The sequence below is a fragment of the Atheta coriaria genome, unplaced genomic scaffold (assembly GCF_025399875.1).
Source record: "Atheta coriaria isolate IRGN ID8LTWV9N9 unplaced genomic scaffold, Caltech_Dcor_3.1 hic_scaffold_4_pilon, whole genome shotgun sequence".
Lineage (NCBI taxonomy): Eukaryota > Metazoa > Arthropoda > Insecta > Coleoptera > Staphylinidae > Dalotia > Dalotia coriaria.
Genome location: NW_027045446.1, coordinates 3763537 through 3785062, shown reverse-complemented (window position 1 = coordinate 3785062; position 21526 = coordinate 3763537). Strand labels below are relative to the sequence as shown.

At 42.7% G+C, this 21526-nt stretch overlaps 1 protein-coding gene across 2 annotated transcripts; it reads left to right on the top strand.

The window, feature by feature from the left end:
* The first annotated feature begins 3347 nt into the window (after window positions 1-3347).
* Window positions 3348-20748, top strand: LOC135791126 (neurotrimin-like). 2 transcript variants are annotated; one of them, XM_065301439.1, is made up of 11 exons: window positions 3348-3488; window positions 10783-10842; window positions 15243-15346; window positions 16264-16471; window positions 17176-17331; window positions 17407-17535; window positions 18065-18205; window positions 18898-19047; window positions 19273-19338; window positions 19708-19800; window positions 20021-20748. In XM_065301439.1, the coding sequence occupies exons 1-11, from the start codon at window positions 3422-3424 to the stop codon at window positions 20185-20187; spliced, it is 1341 nt and encodes a 446-aa protein (XP_065157511.1). In that variant the 5' UTR covers window positions 3348-3421; the 3' UTR covers window positions 20188-20748. The 2 variants fall into 2 exon arrangements, with proteins under 2 accessions (XP_065157511.1, XP_065157512.1); XM_065301440.1 differs by lacking the exons at window positions 19273-19338; window positions 19708-19800.
* Window positions 20749-21526: the final 778 nt, after the last annotated feature.

Genomic DNA, 21526 nt, shown 5'->3' with positions numbered 1-21526 from the left:
TACGTACGCAAAATGATAGCGAAAATATTTGTACAATTCATATTTGCGAATTGAATTGAATAACGCATGTGCCAGCAAGCAGATGCGACAGAAGGAAGAATTCTCCTTTTGCGCACAGCATCGTCGCCCCGGCGTCGTCGTCGTGCTTGTGTTTGAATAATCTATGCGGTGAAATTTAGCGTGAATGTCTTTTATGATAAAGTAATACGCTCCCGACTCATTCGCAAAATTTATTTATGTTTGCGCACATTCGCGCGCATTTATCTGCGTGTCGTGCAATGGATTGTTTTATTGCTGGCGCGACGAATAAAAAAACAAACAAGGTGTGCACAAACAAACGTGAAATTATTGATTTGCATTCAATACGAAAGCAGTGTTTTTTTCTGTCGGCGACCATAAACGATTTATCATTATCTTTTTATCCAGTCGGTAATAAAACATTTGAATGCGTTTGTCTGCCAAAATGTTAAATTGAACTAAAAGAAGAGTCAAACAAGAGACATGATGGAAACAACCAACAACCCTTGAACGCCCGGGAACAAAGTACCGTTCGGCGCAGAGGTGGAACATCTCTTCGTTCCGTGCCGGTGAAGCTGACACGCATCCCCAGCCAGTTCCGCAGGTTTATAAAACTTAATGCGCGAGGACCTCCCTCGAATATGTTACTCCTATTAAGTAGTTTAATTAAAGTAAGACAAGTCTAGCGGGACGGGCGCGTTTGTAAACCAGAAAGAAGACATACCAAACGACCCCGAAAGCTCAGCTGTCGGAGGACTAAAATAACTCCGCCGAGATACAATAAATCCTTAAAGGACATTATTCCACGCGGTGCACTCGGGAGACATCTTCAAAGCGATCGTAAACAATGTGCATTGTGAAACGTCCGAATTATTATGAATGTTAATTAGTTCAATTCAAAGTATCAATTAATTAGAATTTAAATCTGTTGGATGAGCGAGAGGTGCAAGTCTCGACGGAGCATGCACTCGGTATGCGCGACGCGGGAGAACCGTAAAGTAGCTATTTTTATCTCCGACGTACAGTTTGATAACTTTTAGTTTTAATTTAATGACTTTCGTCCTTCCCCCTGCGCGCTTTCGTGAATTGAATGTCGAGCGGCGTTTTACTCCGGAACTCCGGAACAAACACGTGAAGAGCGCCCCGCCGGGAGATGCTTTAATTTTAAATTGCATTCAATTAAAAATATTCACATATTCATTAGTAATAATCAATTGAATTCGATGTTCAGGATATATGAGTATACGTATTGAATGTTTACTCACGTTCATAAAGCAGAAAACTTAGTTTTCCGCACTGGAGAGTAGAAAATCGTATTTCTGCGCCCAAAAGTTTGTAATTCCGAGTTGGTTGTGGTGCAATAAGTTTTTCGCGAGCGCAACAGCACCAAAAAAACTATTTATATGCTAGTTTCTAGGAGTTTGTAAAGTATGCACACGCATGCAGGCGATTGCTGTACACACGTGATCATACGAAGCACGAAGGACTCCAAAAATAAGTGCCAGAAGTTAGTAATATGATTTAGATGTAGGATGTCCCGGATGTTGCTCCGGAATCGTGACCAGAAGTTTTGACTGCATAATATACTTATATAAAATTTAGCACTTCGATTTCGTGCACATTTTGAAACCAGACGGCATGGAATTTGAGAGAAGAAAGATCTGTTACGCACGCCTGCTCTTGTTCTATTTGCCTGCGCCCCCTGTGATTCTCACCAGTCCGCTATTACTTAATTCTACCCTCTGTCGAACATCTGGCGGACGAACTGGTTTATAATATATATTGTTCTGCCGTGTATCAAACGCGATGATATATAATTTCCAATAAAGCGCGATCGCGCCCGCCTCCCGCCGTTCGATCATCGTTCGACTAGGACTAGGAGATATGACGAGGGGGTGGGGTGCGCGAGTGTTGGCGCTCGTCTTCGGTGTGTGCGAAAGAGCGGAAGGTTATGAAGTGTGAGCGGGCGCAGCTGGTGTTGACGGCGACCGGGCGTTATGTGCACGTGGATATCAAATATTGAAAGTAGAATATTTCGTCGTGTAAGACAGTAAAGTTTTGGCATCGACGGCGACAGATTTTTTGCGTGCGCAGTAGAGAACACCTACAATGCCATTACGACTGACAGCGCGTGTGCATGCAAAGCTGCGGTGATCTATCGCGCCAGTAAATTTCAACGCTATTGCCGAGTTTTGGACCGTTTGCTTTGAGGATGCACGGGCTGACAGTAAGGTATGACGCTTCTTGCACTGCACATTGTGCACAGTACCTTCGTTAATGATTTATATTGAATATCTGTGGGATGCGCTCGTTGCAATTGGAATATTACTCGAGGGTGTAATATTTCTGGTGGCCTGTTAGCATACCGTTTTGCCACTCGAAGTGGGTCAAAAGGAGCCGTAAACATCCTGCAATAGTTTCCGATAGGAAACGATGCCGTTTCTGCTATCGGATGTACCTACCTCTGCGTATATTTCGTAACGCATACATATTTTGCACTCATCAATTACAACGCTCTTGCTGCGGTTCGAAACTCACAAGAACAAAGAAAATTAACTCACAGATTATTTTTTATATTATGTGACGTCACTGTTGAGTTAATTCCTCTGATTTTAATTAAAACCACCAAATTTATTCATTGTGTAGTTGTAGTGAGCTAATTTTATAAATAATGGTTGGCTGTATAAAAACAAAAAGGAAGTGTTAGATTGTCGAATAAAGTAGAACGCAAATTGGTTCGCCGCCAAAGCAATTTATTTTTTCGCCACGCGTTTCGCGGCTCTGCAGATAATCTATAAAATACCGATGATCGTCTACTACAACTCCTCGCCTGCTGTCTGCGCCATTGACGATGCAACCTTTGCTACCAGCGCGGCTTCACATTAACGTGATGAGATGAGCAGGTGATTGCTATATGGCGTCGCTCGAGCTAAGTGATTGAGCTTTCATTCTCTTTTTTGTGTGTGCGGTGTCGCCCCTTATCGACTTTATGAGGCGTCGCATCGTTTGTTCCGCCAGACGTCGGGTCGCGAGCGCAGGCATCTTATCGCGACGCAAAGTCAAAGTCGATATTGCATCATGCGGATCTATGACCCATGCGAGATAACGTATTGTTTAGCTGACGGCCGGCAATGAAATCCCTCATAACATTTACCATAGGTGATGATTTCTGTGATGAAAGGGCCGGACAAGAAGTGGCAAGGAAGAAGGAGTAAAGAAGCGCGGTTGTGGAGCGTGCGTGGCGGCTGCGACGGGCAGCACGTGGATCCTGCTGGGCCTGCGCTGCCGCCCGCACACAGTAGGGATGCCACTGAGCGCGCCGCCGCTCGACGCTCAGATATCGCGTGTCGTTCGCAGCGTGCGCTTGTTCTGTCTCGGGTAATGCTACCGGTGATACGTCGTCATGCTGCCCGCGCTGCTAGTGCTAGCGTTGGTCCTACCAGTGCTTCTTTTAACGGATCATGTCGATGGTAAGCAAATTATTAAATATTATCCACCATAAAAAATAAAATTCCTAAAAAGTTTGGTATTCGACGCAATTATTCGATAAATCAGCAAGTTTACCATGTTTACACGCGCCGAAGTCAATTACAGCAATTACCGTCAGTAAATCACGCCATCCTCTCTGTGTGTGCGGCGTGTCGCCGTGGAAAAGATTACGGGGCGCAACTAGCGAAACCGCATCTCGTCGGACCGGGAACATGGTACGTGGGGGGCAAACTTCGGACAGTCTTCGGGCGAAGTTGGCGCGACCGCGGAGAGACATATTTCACAGCGGCACCGGGCGGAACCGAACGAGCCCTTTAACCGCGCACCGTGTTCGGAAACATCGCCGCCTCCGCAAGACGACGTTCGAACACACATCCCGTAGCCGTGCTCCCGGAACACGAAAACTTTGCTCTAATTATATGCGCGTCAACCGGAAAAGAATACAGCGAGCGACTCGCTCCGTCACTTCAAAGATTGACTGCACAAAAACTCGAGCTAAAAGCTTCTAATTAAATGCATAAATGATTTTCTATTCATAAATGTTTTGCGACGGAATGAATAATAATTAAAAGCTTTATGTTGTGTAGAGGGTATAAATATTCCGGGCGTAATTAAAACCGAAGTGAGTTCGTGTGAACTAATGAAGTGGTGCATTGGTCGACGGCTCGGGGCGGACGCGCGCGCCAAATAAACGAGAGAAAAGAAACGAGAATAAAGTTGCGTATAGCGGCGGCGGCGGCGGTGGTGGCAGCATCCTGAGTGTGTGTCTAAGTAATGAACGAAGCGACGTGCAAGACTTTCGAAAGTCCACATTAGCCGGGCGCTGCGGGTGCCCTCAGGACAGGAGTCGAGGAGTTATGGCTATTGCCGGATATAGATCGTGTTCCGCCGCTTCTTGGGGCGTCTTTCCGCTCCGACGGTCGCCTTCCATACAGTGCGTCTCCGGCTGCCACTGCCGTTTGGCCAATCTCCAGAAGATGAATTGTAGGCCTCGACTAACGACCCGGCTATTGCGGCGGAGAAAATGCAACGCGCCGATCCATTAGGCAAACTCGCTGGGTGGCATTTATCTCGCGTCGCGGCTTTGCACCCTCCAGCGACACTTCGAACGCGTACAATAAACATATCTCTCGAGATGTATCAGACATATCGTTAAAGTTTGTTACGCGCTTGTATGTCTTGCGCTGCGACGAGATGAGCGCCGATTTAACGTGATGGAAATTTTGGCGTAGCGACATCGACGTGGCGGGAATGTTGTTGTTTGGAATGCGAAGCGCGCGGAGGGTACGTGCGGGCTCTTTATACTTCAGTTGATATGTAAACCGCGTTCGCCAGATGCACTTTGACGTCTGCAGCACGCCTGAAATGAATATTTCTTTTCGTTTGTCAACGCGTCGACATACCACTTCGACATGTCGACATTGCATCACTCCGCCAGCGAGATTGCTTGCTATGATTTGCATTAATCTTATTTTTCAAAAAACAAAAAAAAAATCTTTAAATTTGGTGGAGCTATACCTTAATTAACAGATATATACAAATAGGTATAGTTACCTTTCTTGACTGTTGATATAATAGTTCGATAACACCATTTTGATTCCGGTTGTCTTCGCACGAAAGCGTTAGACAGCTCCCGAGCCCAATATGAACATATCACATCTCATCGTATCGTCGCTATAATATTTTCGCTTCATTAATATTCGTAGCGAGCATAACCCATCATGTCGTCCGTGGCCGGGAGAGAGCCACCTTCGCCACCCGCTCACTCCGCCGCGCTTTTTGATTGATGAGCTCCGCAACGACCAATCTTCTCCCTTTCGCGCGGCGCCTCCACCAACCCCGCCGTCACAAAATGTAAACGAACGCAAATTGGCCCAAGGACTACATTATACCCACGCGATGGTCGCACGCCTTGGCAGATTGCAAGATTTACCTGATGTTGATTCAGACGAGCGCGCTGGGGATGCCAATGATCGATCCGACCTCGCAAGCCCAGCGCGCCAACTTATTACAAAATGCACCTTTCAATTGGGTATTAACGACACCGACGCGCCTCCAATCTGCGCGGACAATAAATCATTAATAATCCCAGCCGGATCATATTGCCACGTCGGTTCCGGATGGTCCACTACATCGCGCGTGGCGTCGTAATATTTTTCGCGGTATTGCGGTAATGAGCTTTGCCACTGGCGTGGAAAACGAATCATGCCGAGTTAGCACTGAGGTGAAGAGCTACGGAAATATCTTCGACGCACTCACAGACAAATGACCTCAGTTTTATTTATCTTGTTGATTATAATTAGAAACTTTGCAACCGGCAGAATCTTACGCTTCAATATTTGCTTCTCAAATTCTGAAAAACCTTATGAAATTAAAACGCTGCCTACTTGGTAGTCAATAAGCGTATCTTTGGTTGAATAACAGTAAAACACTCAAGAACGCAACGCAAATACGAAATAAGTCTCATCTCCGTCGCGGTTAAAAGAAATTTACATTAATGTGCGGCGCGCAAGCAACAGCAGGTACCGCGCATCGATTTTGAATGATTTATTTATAAAATCGTGTGTTTTTTTTTTTAACCGGTAACTTGAGGCGCCTCTTGAATCAGTTATGGATCATAATGGTTATAAGTATGTATGAGCCGGAACTACGCAAACTTTTTTCCTTGAGGGTGGAAATTCGTTTTAAATCTTTTGTCGCTCGAAACGACCTAAGCTGCGCGCAACTTTCGGTGAGAAGATTTTAAAGACAAATTACGTTATGGTGATCAAGCATAATGTCGAATATAAAAAAAAAACTTTGCTGCCTTGGGAAAGTGCCGAGGTAAGAAAATAAGTTGAATTTAAACTTGAAGGTGAATAGTAATGCTGTCGGAAAAAATGTTTTGTTCAATTAGGCTAATACTACCATTATTTATTCCTATTCCTTACGGAGTGTCTAAAAGATCAATATATTTTATGGCCGCAAGTCCGGGTGTTTTTTAAGAGAAAACAGAGAGGTAGATTTCGGGCACGAAAAATAAAAATGAGAGCGGAATTAAGCGAAGCCATTAGTGCAATAAATAATGGCGGCCACATTAGGGTCGTAATGTATTCTTGTTAAAATGTCATTTTCTTGAATTTATTTATACCGGAAAATCGTATTTTCCACATCGGTTTAAAATCGCACTTGTTTAGCAATCGATTTACGTTGTTATATTAATTGGAAAAGTAGTTTAAATATAGCAGTGATGCATAACGCGGAATTGCATAACAAAATAAACTTGAATTACGCGTCGAGGAAACTTAAAGTAGCTAAAATTGGAGCAGAGGGAAAACCTTAAAACTCGATGAGCAAATAATTAAGAAAGCGCGCAAACAGCGCGCCGGCAGCGAAGGCAGACGTCTCGAGTCGAAAGCTGGGGTAAGCAAACACGCGTTCCGGAAAGCGAACAACGCGCGAAAGCAGCATTCTTCGACTCATCAACAACAATCGTTTTAATTCGCTGCGAAAAATCGTGCGGTTTTTCTTCGTCTCTACCATTTTCCGTTTCCGGTGTCTTTTCATCCATCCAAATGCGCCTAGCTGCGCAAAATGAACAGTGAACACAGTGGTATTATTCTGTTTGGACAAATTTCGAGCACCGTTCGCGACTTAATTGCATACTAACCATAAAAAATAAAAAAGCATATTTTGCGCGAGTGTTTTCGTATTTTCAAAGTTTGTTTTCGTGCTAAGTTACGGTCGACAAAACGATGTGCGTTAACCGAGTGAAAATTTCCGCGGAGTCGAGAGGCAAGCCGAAAACGCGTCGGAAGTAAGTGGCACTTTGTTTCGCGACCGAACGCCTTTTACGACGCGGTCCTCTCCCAAAAGATATATATGTCCGGCGCGATAACACGCCGCTCGACCGTTACGCGAAATTGAGATTAAAAATGAGATTATTTCGGGTGTAAAATGTTTATCCCCGCCGCTGGCCCTCGAGGAGTGCTTATCCCGCGCTAAAGCCGAAGATATCGCCTCGGCAATCTTGGATTTGCACATGTAAACACACCACGGTTCACGGCAGCGGTGGCGGCGCATTCATTCGGTAATCTACAAGTAATATTTCACGCTACGTCCAATGCCAGCCAGATACACACTTAGACTATGCCGAGATAATATGATTACGCAAAGTGGGATATAATTAGAGCGAGCACCGTCATAAGACATCGCCTAATTTGCTCTCGTGCAGTGTGTGCATCGCGGGGGCGGTCGTGTACGTGCGCGGCTGATATCTGTCTTTCTGCATGTGTTATCGATCCGTTAATTCGGCTCTCCCGCCATGCGATGCGGAGATGGCAATTGCGCGAATTTTCGAACCGGCAACGAGATCACGAATGCAAGACGACATCGCGTACAGAATTTATACCAACTGATATACAGCTCACTCCGACAAACTAGCCCACACCAGAGTCACATCCGGTGGTTGGGACCAATCTGATTAGAACTACGTCCACAGATTAGTATCATAAAGAATAATCTTGAAATAGGTCAAATTTTAAAATCAGATTAATTAGTTATCAGTACATTAAAAGGTATATATAAACTTTTACTTATTAATTCACATTATGGTAAGTTTTAGTAGTAAACTACAATGGGATGGTGTAATAACATGGCATGTAGTTCATTAAACGCATTAATGAATATGGCGGACAGACAATTTGAACAACTGAACTAAAACAAGTTGGTACAACTATTTGGCACGTCAATTAAATACAAAATAACATGTGTATATCGACTCTATGTGTGAAAGTTTACAAAATGTTTAAATTAATATAACGCAGAAATATATTAATGTAATTAATTATTTATAATATAAATTCTGCTAGTGTAAATGCTGTAGTATATCAAAATAATAATTTATTACGTTTTTTTAATATTTTCAACATTATCGATTATCATTGGTGATGTGAAACTTGTAAATTCGCTTTGTAACTCTCGTTACGCTCAATTTTCGATAATAATAATTGATATATTTTACATCCGGAACGCGCAGCAATCAAGTTAATAATTCTATCAAACAACAAACAACTAACTAGAAACAGTGAGGTTCTGCACTTGCGTTGCACACCACACAATGCTCAGCCAGTGGTAAGCATTGAGAGGCCAATGTAAAATCAAAAGCTGGAACTTGCAAAAGCTGCAAGTTATTGGAATTTTGCGCGCCCATACGAGCCGAACTTTGTGCCTCATCACAACAGAGCATCGCATATAACGATTTGATTAAATTGCAACCATAACACACTTATTGAGTAAGCTCTTATTAGATTTTCTTCACCTCGCACCTTTTGATCAAGTTATGCATGCGTCATGATAATTTTATTGTAATAGTTTTGTTTTGATATAAAAATAGAATAAAAGGAATTTATTGATTAGTTATAATAATCCTTTGTGATTGGGTTTGGTATGATAATGGATACCTTTAAATAACAGTTTTATAACAAGTTTATAAAAAAAGTTATCCGGTAACGATTATTTTTCATCGACGGTTGATGTGAAGCCAGTCTAGTTCAGTTAAATATTGGATGTACGTGAATAATGTATAAGTTTTGATTTTGATGTTTTGCATAAATCAAGCTTAATTTATGTTTTGTTTGGCTTGAAAACTGTAAAAAATATTTACACGATGAAATAACTAATTGTGCGGCTGCTATCTAAATTGCGGCGAAAATAAATTAATGTTAATTAAGAATATGCACTGTTCTTTTGTGCCCGCGGCGAATGTTTATTCGCGTTGTATTCGCCCCATCTACGGCATGAAACACAAACCAGTTGTTTTCCTTTCTGGCAGCCACGACTGGTTTGTTCTCGTTTCCACATTTACTGGTCGAGTCCATTGTCTAAGTCTGCAGACCGCGCACACTGCGCTGATATTGTCAGTGCATCAGACTCTTGCGCTTATCAGATATAAAATCAGCGGCAGTGAGAGTTTGCCCCGCGACCAAACAGAACCCCACTGAATTTTTTTGCTTCACCCAAAAGGAAACCGCGCGCCCCCAGAATCAACTCGCTTTCGTCGATAAGTAGATAGATAGATTGATATCGCGTCGCTCTCGGTTTTGTTATCAGCAATTTGAAACGCGGCCAAATGTTTCTCGACTTTCTTCGGGCGAATTTTCCTCTGCATTTGAGTTCTTGGTTTGTTCCCTTATTCATTGGCAGTTTCTGAATTTCTTTTTTTTTCTGTTCGACACTGGAAAGCAACGACGCCGTGCGACCTTTTTGTGAGGTCGATGATGGTGGCTGTTGCAACTGATTGGAAATAAACCGGACCTCATCAAGGCGCGCGCGACCCAAACGTCGATAAATTTTTATTCTCCAATCGCGCAGCATATGCGTCCGTCGAGTTTGATGTTTATTTCACTACACGTTTCTTAACGTTTATTGAATCGTTCCAAACTACCGTCCGGCAAAGAATTTAAAACAAGTTAAGCACTATAATTCAATCTGTCAGCACTATTACCTTGACTAGGTGCTAATCTAATAAAGATTACATATGTAGCTTATTGTTTCTAACGCTTCATAATCTGATTCGATCATAATGTTATTCCAAATATTTGCTTTGGCAGATTTACCGTGCTGCCAATCTCGAATCTTGATGCACGTCGACACGTGATTACACGTTCAAAACTTCCAAGCACCAAACACCGCAAACAATTTCAACATAGTTTAATTATTGCACGCAGCGACCGCAAAAATATTTCATTTGACTGTTGAATGATGAAAGTGCTGGGAGTGGCAGATGAGCAATGAGCAAATAAAGTTGATGCGTTTAAATCTCTAATTGCTTTGTGCTGGTATTTAAATTAATCACAACCAATATTTATTCTATTGATTCGTGCGTATCAATAAATATAAAACAGGACAAATGTATGCAAGTTGCACGTGTTGCTTATGCAAGAGAACTTTTAAAGTAATTACACTAATCCATTAAATTATTGCGTTGAACGTGCCCCGCATTATTCACCCACCTATATGGAAAATGTCACGATACTTGCGTTCGTGTCAAGCGGAGATTGCGCAATATTTGACGATGATGGAAAATTAAGGAAAACGAAGATTAATTGAAGAACTTGAAAGTTCGCCACTCTCCAGTATCGCGCGAAGGTTCGGAAAAGCTGAATATTCAGAATCGTCTTGTTAATGTTTAGTTCAGTGCTTCTTGTTGACTCCTTGACGTGTTTCCGTTCCTACGCTATTCCTCTGCACGTGTCACACAGATGCCTAACTAGTGCCTGGCTTTACTGTTTGCAGGAAGACGAGCGCGCAACGTCGAGTCGAACAGCATCGCCGCGCAGGGAGATTTTAATCACGGTAAGTCGTTATCATAACTATAACTATTCCGTCTTGTGAGTAGGCGGGCCCCGAATTTCACCTTCCACCTCCGGGTGCAGCAGAACAAAGTAGCGCGAACCAGAGCACGACCTTTACATTTTGCTAATATGACTTTTCGCCTCCGGGGCTTGGGAGCCGAAAAGCAAAAACGAAAAAACTGCTATTGCTTTCATATAAAGCGGGTCTTATATGGATAATAAAAAAAGGTAACGAGATTAAGGCCTCTCTGCGCGCGTGGAGCACGTGGGAATGGGTTAATGCGAAGCGGGCACATTGAATACACAATGTTTGACCTCGGCGTCAACCCTACACTTCGGAGCAAACTCACAAGCAGTGTCTTTTAGTCTTTGTCGAAGAAAAATATCACTGAGTAGAGGTACAAGTAGATTGTTACAAAAATGACATTGATTGAATACATTTAACAAAATCTACAAAAATTTTCCTTTTTTAATGTTTCAAAGTCAAGTGTGCAATTGCTGTTCCTTTTAATTGTAATATACGATGACAACAAACGCCTACAACGATGCTCCAGTTTTTTTTTGTTTAACAAGAGCGGTAATAAAACATTGGATACCATCCCCAAAGGAAATTGATGTTGGCATGAATGTGTGCGGAAAAATTGTCTGTGCATTTTCTGCGCGCGTGAATATTGTGCGAAAATCAATTATACATTAACCCAGATATAGTGAGACTTGTGTACACTACGTGGATGCACCCTCTCTCAGTTTACGCTTACGATTGACTTTTTTATCTTTGCCACGCTTTTTGTTCACCAAGTTGCTTTTTAACTTCATGATATTGACGCAACGTGAATTTCAAACATATTTTTAGTCAAACGTATCAAAATCCATCGAGTACAACACAATTATTTTTCTGGGCAAACACACGTGACTTTTAATTAGTCTAACGTTTCATCTTGTTTGTTACGTTTGATTGATATTGTGATCATTAAAATTGTCGCTTCCTATTTCTATTATTATTAATTTCAGAAACAAATCGCTTTTTGCTTGAACTTAAATTAAAACGAGTAATCCTCTTTGCGTCTGCATTTTCCCGTCATATTAGCATATGAACAGGTATGCACAAATCATTAGAGTCCCGAATACGTTTTGATCAAAGTGCTTTCAATTGAAACGCAAATCCATCAGCGAGATGCACTGTGCGGGTGAAACTTAAGAAGCATTCACAAATGCTTCCAGAGAAATAAGCTTAACACAATACATGTTTTAGTACGCGCTCTTGATTGAATTAATTATAGATTGACGAGTGCACTACGTAACCTCAAACATACTATCAACTAAATAAATATGCAAAATTAACAAACTGCATACCAAATAAAAATTTTATCAGAAGATGTTCTCCAGTGGTGTAAAATTAAAGGTATCAATTTTTCAGTCTGAAGTGAATTGCGGTGTGCATTCTCTTGGACAATAGCAGGATTTAGCTGTTATAGATCATGTCCGCTGGCCATACGTGCAAATTTGGCATGCGATTCTCTGAGCTAGCCGACTATCAACAAATACTAGCCTCTGCTCGAAGCGACGATAGTCTTAAAACATGAATGCTCACATTCAAACGGCTGAATCGGAGAATCGAAGCCCGACTGACCGAACCAACGCCACATTCCGCGGCTATTTACGAGAACGGCGTATTCCGTGCATGTTCATTGTGTGCGCAAATACGCCCGTTCAATTCACTAGTTGACTGCCTGCATACCCTCCTGAAAAGATACGCGCCTCCGGCCCATTTGCCATGTTCGTTTTTCCGGTTGCCGCACGGACGAACCCAACCGTGTCGAGCGTATTGGCGCATTCGACGAAAGAAGTTAAAAATTTTATGGACCGCCATTCGAATATTCCTCCAGAGAGTGCCATGCACTGGCACAATTAGGAATTTTAAACTTTATAGCAATTTTTCATATTGTGAGCACTTGACAAGAATTGCATTCTGAATGATTTATCATTGTATCCAGTTTGAAGTACAAAATTTTAAATTAATTTATTGTTCGGTTTCTCTTTCTGATTGAAAAATAAGTTCCACTCGTAAAATTTTCAACTACATATTCAATTCTCCGTTTTTAACTCACATAAATTGGCGTACTTGTTTTTTTACCTGCATTGCAAAAAAAGTTTGGAGTTTATGACTCTATCGACCCTGCTCTCGTTACTAACGGAGCAATACATTAATGCACCGGAATGATGGAAATGCTGAAGTGGAAAAATGTCGAAACCACGAAATATACCTAATATAATATACATAATTTTCAAGTATGCAAATACACTCTGTAGCGCAAAGAGAGTCTTTTATGTAGATTTTTTCTCAGAGTGCGACGAGATGGTGGCGGCGCCGGGCAAGGCAGCACGTTACGAAATGAAGTCGTTCGAATTAATGCCACGCGCAACAGGAAAAAGAAATGCAAAGAATGCGACGCGCGCGCACGTCTTTATTGTGCACCTCAGCGTGGTGGAGCTTTTTTGTTTCGGTTATCGCCGAGCGCATTTTGCGTATAATTAATGCAAAAACGAGTGTCGAGATAATGAGAGTGCATTTTTTTGTGTCGGCCGCAACAAACAAGCCATTTTATGTGAAGTATATAATTCCACTAAAGCTATGCGAGTGTTTTAGTTAATAACAATTTGTTTTTGTCGGTTGCTACGACCTGTACAGGAAAAAATATGAAATATTTTACGTGTATTACAATACACTAACTGGTAGTGACCAAGAGGGGGAAAGAAGCAAGTCGCGAGCTTAATCCGAGTTAAGATAATACGAAGTTACAGCGCATTTAACACAACATCGAGATTCGGTCCGGGCTGTTTTCTGTTTAGCCCTCGTCGAAGTTGTTACGTGCGCAACGACGAGAGCGGATCAGCTCGGGAGTCGTGTTATTCATTTGGCGAGTTCGAGGATCGGTTCGCCGGTTCGCCAGCGCGGCGGTAAGACTACTCGGCACGCTCGAGCGACTTCCACATTTCACAGCATCCTCCACGAGTAAGACCCTTATCATTCTATTAGTGCGTGAAAGCCTCGTTCGAGCTTAGAGCGGCAAACACATACTATACATCCGGCGTTTTTCTTGTCATGCCTAGGTAAAAAGCAGAAGCGTTGGACCAGTTGGAATATGTGCACGATCAGCATATTTTTAATGATTTGCCAGTTTCCCCAATCTCACAAATGCACGTTTTGCAATAAAAGAATAAAAAGCGGCGTAGCAAGATTTATTATTTTCAATTTAATTTGTTAGATAGAAGCAAATTTGGTGTTTTATGGGTCAATGTTGTCGAGCAATTATTTCCGCCAGCTGTGTGTCTGCATTGCTGCTGATTAATATTAAAGTTCCAACTCGTTCCAGGAGGTCTGGTTCGAGGTCCTTGGACGGTCGTTGCGTTGTTGTTTTGTATCGCCGGGAGTTTTATATGGGCATAGTGTGAGCGCCACCGGTGATGTTTTATGCATGTAAAGGGCGGAAGCACGCCAGTGCGCACCTTCTTGCCACCTTCTTTCCTCGGCGGGGGTTGAATGTGGAGCGGAACGATCTTCGGCTCAGAGGCAAATTTGCAAAACGCTAAAATTGCAAGATATTTAATTATGATTTTCGCAAAGTTCATAAGTAATGCATGGCGTTCGGAAATAAAGTCGCGATTCGGTCCCGTGGGCAATTAATCCCAGCCAGGCGGAGCGGGTCCTTAGGCGTCCCAACCTACCCCTACCATTCTACGCTTTGAAAACGTCCTAATGATGAAGTTAAAACAGTTCGCGTTTGCTGTGGAGCAAGGTCGGGCACATTTGTGGCAGAATTTAGATTTTGACTTCGACGAACTAACTTCTACTTAAAATATACAGTTTGTTTACAAAATCCATAGAAAAATTCTACATCTCAAAGATTCTATGTCTACAGTTTAGTAGTGGTTTAATACGATTTAAAACAAAGCCGTTCAAAAACTTATCACAGGTGTTTTAGAGGATTTACAGGATAACACCCATGAGCTAAGCATGAGCAGTGTCAATAAATCACGATAAACACATGTGATCGTTGGCGAATTTAACACGCTTCACGAATTCGGAAAGGTTTACAAATTTAGCACATCCTACAAATTTAATGCCTACAAACCGCGCGCTCTGCATAAACGTGAGAATAAACTGACCATGCGTAACACGTACTCAACTCACATCAAATGTCTTTCGCGCACATTTGTAACAAACGGTATGAATTCCCGAAACGTGTCTCGCGTGGTTGGCGCCCGGGCCACTCCACTAAACGGGTGCATAACTGACGTGCCTTATTTATGGCTGGAGGTAATGAAATGTTAGCGGTAGAAGCGGCGCGCCGCGAGCCTGCCGCCGTAATGAATAATGATGGTTTGTAATGCCTTTTCCAGAGATGTCATTTCCGCGATTCGCCGAGAATATTTCCAACGTGACAGTGACGGTGGGACGCGACGCTCTTCTGGCTTGCGTGGTCGACAACCTACGGGGATTCAAGGTGAGTGCACCTCTTACATTCATGAAGAGTTTCCAGAATTTTCCGCGCGTGTGTCAGTGTGTGTGGGTGTGTCGGGGTGATGGATTGCCTTAGGAAGGATTATTGGATCGCGCACGGCGCGAAAACGCCGAGGGACCTGCGACGCGCTCGTGAAATCGAGTTTCTTTGTCTGTGTGCGGAGGACGCAAAATAACCGACCGCGCGATACGAAGCTACACTATCAAGTCTTAAGGAAGTGGAGCCAAACCTAAGCAAGCGGAAAAGGACGTGAGACAACGAAGTGAGCTCGAGGCTGGAAATGCACCCAGGTCTGGAGGAAGCCGCTTTAGCATCACAGGCCCCGAAGATTTATGCGAGTCGCTTTTCGAATCGATTTCATGCATCAATTGAAAAATAATAACATTAGTGTACAACCAGTCCATATATAAACAATAAGACACTAGGAAGGTAAAAGGGATGTGCTGGGTGCGAGTGGGCGACGATCCGAAGAAAACAAACTCGAAAATGGAAGTGCGATTTGCCCTAGACCCCAACACAGGAGGAATAGTCATACCGCCGCTGGTCTTAGCGTGGAAAAAAAGGAGTGAGGAATTGTTCGTGAGTTGAATTCGCTGCGGGGGCTTTCTTTCTCTGCTACCTTCGCCGCTGGGTGTATGTGTGTTATTTTTTTCTCTACTTCTACTCCGGAGGTCTCGACAGACTAGGAGGACGTGCGCAGTTTCTCTGATTCCCAGATACATCGTGAGGGCATGTTTTCATTTTACTTCCGTATATCGGATCAGTTGCCGAACAGTGCGGAACGCGACTACCCTTTACATCATCAGTTACTTTATCAATTGCAGTGCAGTGCACTTCACAACTAACCAAGACTATAATAAAAAAAATAACGAAAACAGATGAGTGGTATCATTTTGCAGGTCGCTTGGGTACGAGTCGACACGCAAACCATTCTATCAATCCACCACAACGTCATCACACAGAACCCGCGCATCACCCTCAGCCATAACGACCATCGCTCATGGTACTTGCACATCCGCAACGTGCAGGAGACGGACAGGGGCTGGTACATGTGTCAGGTCAACACGGACCCGATGAGGAGCCGCAAGGGATATCTACAAGTAGTAGGTGGGTCTCATAACGCGCACTGGTTTTTCCAGCAAGTTTTTGTTCGCACACTCCTCGATCCGCATTCAGCATCCATCCGGGGTGATACAATGAGAAAAGAAAGAGCAACCACGTTGTTGCCATTTGGCTGCTATTGCTGGCGGTGATGCCACCAGTCGTCCGGTTGATGTATAAAAGCGACATTGCCATGTGCTATATATACACACACTTCGCTATGCCACATAACCGACACAAATTAATTATTTTTTGTTTTCGTTTTCATTGTGTGCCGCCCGCAATTTATAATACCGAGGATCTGCTTCGGACACCTGAATTTCCCGCTATCGTTTCGCTGTTTGGACGTGCTTCATTTTTTCAACGCGTGGATTTTTTTTTGTATTTGTTTTTAGACATGAATGCAAGCTGCCACAAGGCAAAACGTGTATTTTTTAAATTTTAAACAATCAGCGCCGACAAATTTAATAACTCAATTTATTTTCCGCTGTGCATATGCGAGGATGTGCTTCAAAAGTGTGGCCATTTTTCATTCCCGCCACAATCACCTCACTAACCTCAAACACAGAAACATGGTGGTATTTTAACGACAAATATTTTGGCAACAGACATGTCACCAACATATATTTTTAAAATTTTTGAATAAAAATATAAATTTTTTTTTCGTTTGTTTTTATTTATGCAAATATTTTGTTTGAATACGATTATAGTACCTCCAAGTATAGTCGATCGTGAGACAAGCTCCGACATGGTGGTTTTAGAATCTACGAATGTTTCACTGACGTGCAAGGCGACTGGGTATCCCGAACCGTACGTTATGTGGCGACGCGAAGACGGAGAGAACTATCGCTACAACGGCGAAAACGGTAAGCCTCTGTCGACTTGAGCTCAAAAACGTATAAAACATAATCGGCTCTTGTTATGTTTGTTATTCTCCGCAGTGAATGTTGTAGATGGTGAGGTCTTGTTCATAACAAAAGTAAGCAGGTTACATATGGCGAACTATCTCTGCATTGCATCCAACGGAGTACCTCCTTCTATCAGTAAACGCGTTCAACTGCGCGTGCAATGTAAGTACTAAATTCTGATTAAAAGCACAGGTATTAATTGAATAGAAACTTCAACGTTTTTTTTGTGTGTATGTCTTGAGAATGTGTTATTCAAAACGGTGAATATCTTCGTTTGTAGCTTATCACTAATTCATAAACTTCGATTTTACATACAGCACACCCCTCGGTTTTTCGGTGGTGCGCGATAACGTGCGAGGGTGCATAGCAAAAGCAATGATCTACAACGCAAACTCATAATGTCGAGGCTTTAGCGAGAAGAGATACGCGGGACGTGCACACGTCGCACGCAAAATACGATCGAGACGTTTTCCTCAGTCGAAAATCGCTGAATAAAATGTCGCTTCGCATTTGATTGCTGTGTGCATTTCGCAAAGGAAACCAAATTCAAATGGCGTGTGTGTTGCACGAGAAGCAATTTTCAGTATCAGTTTTGTATCAGTTTCACAATGCACAATTCTGTAGTGTATTTCGCCTGCGGACGAAAGTGGCGCGCGTGTATGTAAAATGAGGTAATTTGCTTTTTGCACAGTTCCGCCGATGCTGACGATACCGAATCAACTCGAGGGCGCCTATGTCGGGCAAGACGTCGCGCTGGAGTGCCACACGGAAGCCTTTCCGACTTCAATCAACTACTGGACGACCGAACGGGGCGACATGATCATCTCCGGCAGTAAGTAGCAAAAAATATGTGTGTCCAGCGCGTCTGGCCAACAATAGCACCCTCTCTCGAGCTCTGGAGTTGGCTCGTCAAGTAATAGAAACCTCATTCAATCGGCGTAAATTTGTCGCGCAAACAAAAACCTTGGATGGCTGGTTCTGCTGGCAGCGCTAGTGCACTGTAGGGCGTCGAATAGGCCCACATCAATCAAGCGTTGAGCGCGTTGTGGAAAAAATTAGGTCGTAATGGTAAAAAATGGTTGCAGCTCGATGTGCGCTATTCGTTCCTCTCTAGCGCTCCCCCAACCGTATGTAAACAATTGTTCTGCTCGGGGCTCGGAAAACTTTTCGGTGATTAACGATTCCGTTTTGATTTATACGCCGCACCATTGATCAATCAAACTAGAAGTGTGCAGAGCGCGCGAGCGGAACATGCAAGTCCACTTTAAAACAATCTTGCGCGGTGATGGCGGCGGAAAGATGTGGCATGTCAACCGGAAGCGCCTCAATTAAACCTCAATTAATTAATAGCTTTCAGCGTGGTCGAAGTGGTTTTCAACTAATTTTGACCCACCTTTCACATTGCAAATATTCAAATTTATCAATTCCGATACCAGAATAGAATCGAGAGGAGGTGCCATCGAAGCAAATTGCACTCTGGAGGTGATGTTTTGTTTGTCATGTATCCGTGCACTGTTTTCGCAGGCGATAAATACGAGGCGGTTTCCGTCGACAATGGCTACAAGAAGTACATGATGTTGAAGATTCGCAACGTTGCGCAGACTGATTTCGGATCGTACAAATGCGTCGCAAAGAACAGTTTGGGCGAGACGGACGGCGTAATCAAATTAGAAGGTGGGTCAAGTTGAAAATAAGTTTTTATTGTGCATTTCATCTCATTCGTGTGAAATTCCATTTTTGTTATGGGGAAGATTTTTAGTTTTGTTCTTGGAAAAAGAGTTGCATGCTGTTTTATTCAGGAGAAGTGACTTGAAACTTGTGATGCATCCCTCATCCAATTGTCTCTGTGTGCCGCGTCGAACAAAGCGGTATTGCTACATTATGCTGATGCAATTTCAGAAATCCCAGCTCCTACAACAATAAGAACGACAACCCATTTGCCGACAATGGTACCGAAAAAGAAAGGTACGAGATAATGTGCATGAATAAACATTTGTGCAAATGAACGAGCCACTTTTATGAGTACACAAAACCGCCACTGGCAAGAGGCGCCGTCGGCGGCACCATACTTCGAATTTATTAGTTCCGTCTGAAAAAATAAACTTTCAAGTAATTCTCGTACGTTTGCATGCGTATGCATATCTGCAAAACATCTTAAGTCTAATAAGTCTAAAATTCGCAATTTTTCCAATGGGACGCGATGTAAAAATTGACCTCGTTGTCTTTTATTACCCACTTGGTTGAGCGTCTCATGCCAGAAGACATAGATCATATTCCACATCTCTCCAACATTCATCCATCTGTTTGTAGATGACCAATAATATTTATGTTCAGGTCGGGTGCGCGTCGGCGACCGGCGTGAACGCGGAGGCGGCGTTGACGACAACCGTGTAATTGCTGGAAAAACCGACGTCGGCATCCACCAAGGTGATGAATTGACCCCCTCTTGAACATTCTTCCCTTTCTTTCACTTGAACATCTTAATCTTAACTAGAATTTTAGCCCAAATGCATCTCGGTCAAACCAGTTTATAATTTATACGCAGATTTAAAAGAAGAAGGATTGTTGTTCTGAAAATTTAAATTCTGAATGGCATACCTTCAATATTATTGTATAATTTCTGATTGAATTGTTGTTTTTGTTACAGAATATGACTACGAAGGCGACGGCGAGTTTACACTCCCATCACACCGCCCCTCGGTGATTCGGGAACCGCCAGGGGCGTACAGTGGCATTGGCACCGGCTCCAAAATATCCCCGAGTGCGACCTTCACAGCCCTCGTAGTTTACGCATTAGTGCTGTGCCTGAGGTGATCCTACGGATCCGGCATCCTCTAAACAAAGACATTTTTTACATATCCAGCTCCTGAGACTGACTGAAACGCCTTGCATCACTCTGCAAGCGGTATGCATGTAATAAACTTACCACGAAGCTAACCAGACGTGTTGTAAATAATGTATAAATATATCAAGTGTGTTTAATAAAATGCGACGCTGACGTGGCTGGCGATAAATGGTGCAAATGCTGGTTTGCATCTCGTGTGTACATATAACCATGATTCCTACAAGACGCAAAGCTATGCAAAACGCAAAATTGTAACAGAATTAAAACAAAAATGCATTAAACATATTTAAAAACATGATCATAAACCAAAAAAACTAATGGATAAGTCGCCCGCTCTGTCTTTAGTGTTGTTTTAATTTGGTTTCATCTTCTAATCGAAGAGAGGAACATTCCAACATGAAAAAAACGCTAGAACTGCCTCAATTGTGAGTAGTACGTGTGATATTGAATCGAGCAAAAATGTATCTTAGCTAAAGTATTATATATTGTAATCAATCGGTGAATAAAGTTTAAAAGGTATATGTAAATAATGTATTAATCTATCATTGAACCCAGTTAAGTTTTCAGCTTGGTAAGTATTATAATGTCTACTAAAAATCACAATTTTGAACGTGAAGTGCTTGACTTTATTTTTATTGAGAGGGGAGATGAATTTTTAGACTTCTCGCGCGCTGTTTGCGTACACGCGCGGATCGAATTCGAGACGTAATATCGGCGTGTGTGTACTTTAAAACGAAATCCCAGCAATATCGTCGCACGATTTCCAGCATTTGCAGTAATATCTCGCCGCTTTTTATTGAAGGGGTAGCCACCCTGTGCTTTTCTTTAGTGCTCCCAGATGGTTCCCAACCTGAACCTGCTGCTGACTTCTGTATTCGTACGACGTGTGCACACTTGGTCGTAAACAAGGGCGCAAACATTTCAGTAAAATATTTAACGAAAATAATAGTAGAGTCATGTAGATCAGAGATTTTCCAAAAGGGCGACACAATCCCTGTTATCTTTTAGCTTTGCCTAGTGTTTCTTTGAGTGTTATTTGCTCTGCATAAAGGAAACAACTGGAAAAAATTGAACACACAGTGACAATGAATAAAATGTTTTGCTTTGTAGTTGTTGAAAGTGTTAGTGTTCGTTTTTGTGTGTATATCAAGACGCGCTTCCATCGGATTATCGGATTTCATTTTCCTAACGCAATTTTCGGGACAATCCCTTAACGGCTGGTTTTCCAACTTGTTCCCTATTGCCTGTTCGGTAAAGTTTGAGGCGCTTTTCTGTAGTGCGCGTAAATGAAAATCGCAATTAGAGTTG

Bases quoted from the DNA above. Each gene is read 5' to 3' on its own strand.
- LOC135791126 (XM_065301439.1), top strand. From the start codon at position 3,422: ATGCTGCCCGCGCTGCTAGTGCTAGCGTTGGTCCTACCAGTGCTTCTT. The intron at 18,206-18,897 runs GTAAGTAGCAAA...CTGTTTTCGCAG, and splicing joins CGACATGATCATCTCCGGCA to GCGATAAATACGAGGCGGTT. The intron at 19,339-19,707 runs GTACGAGATAAT...ATTTATGTTCAG, and splicing joins AATGGTACCGAAAAAGAAAG to GTCGGGTGCGCGTCGGCGAC.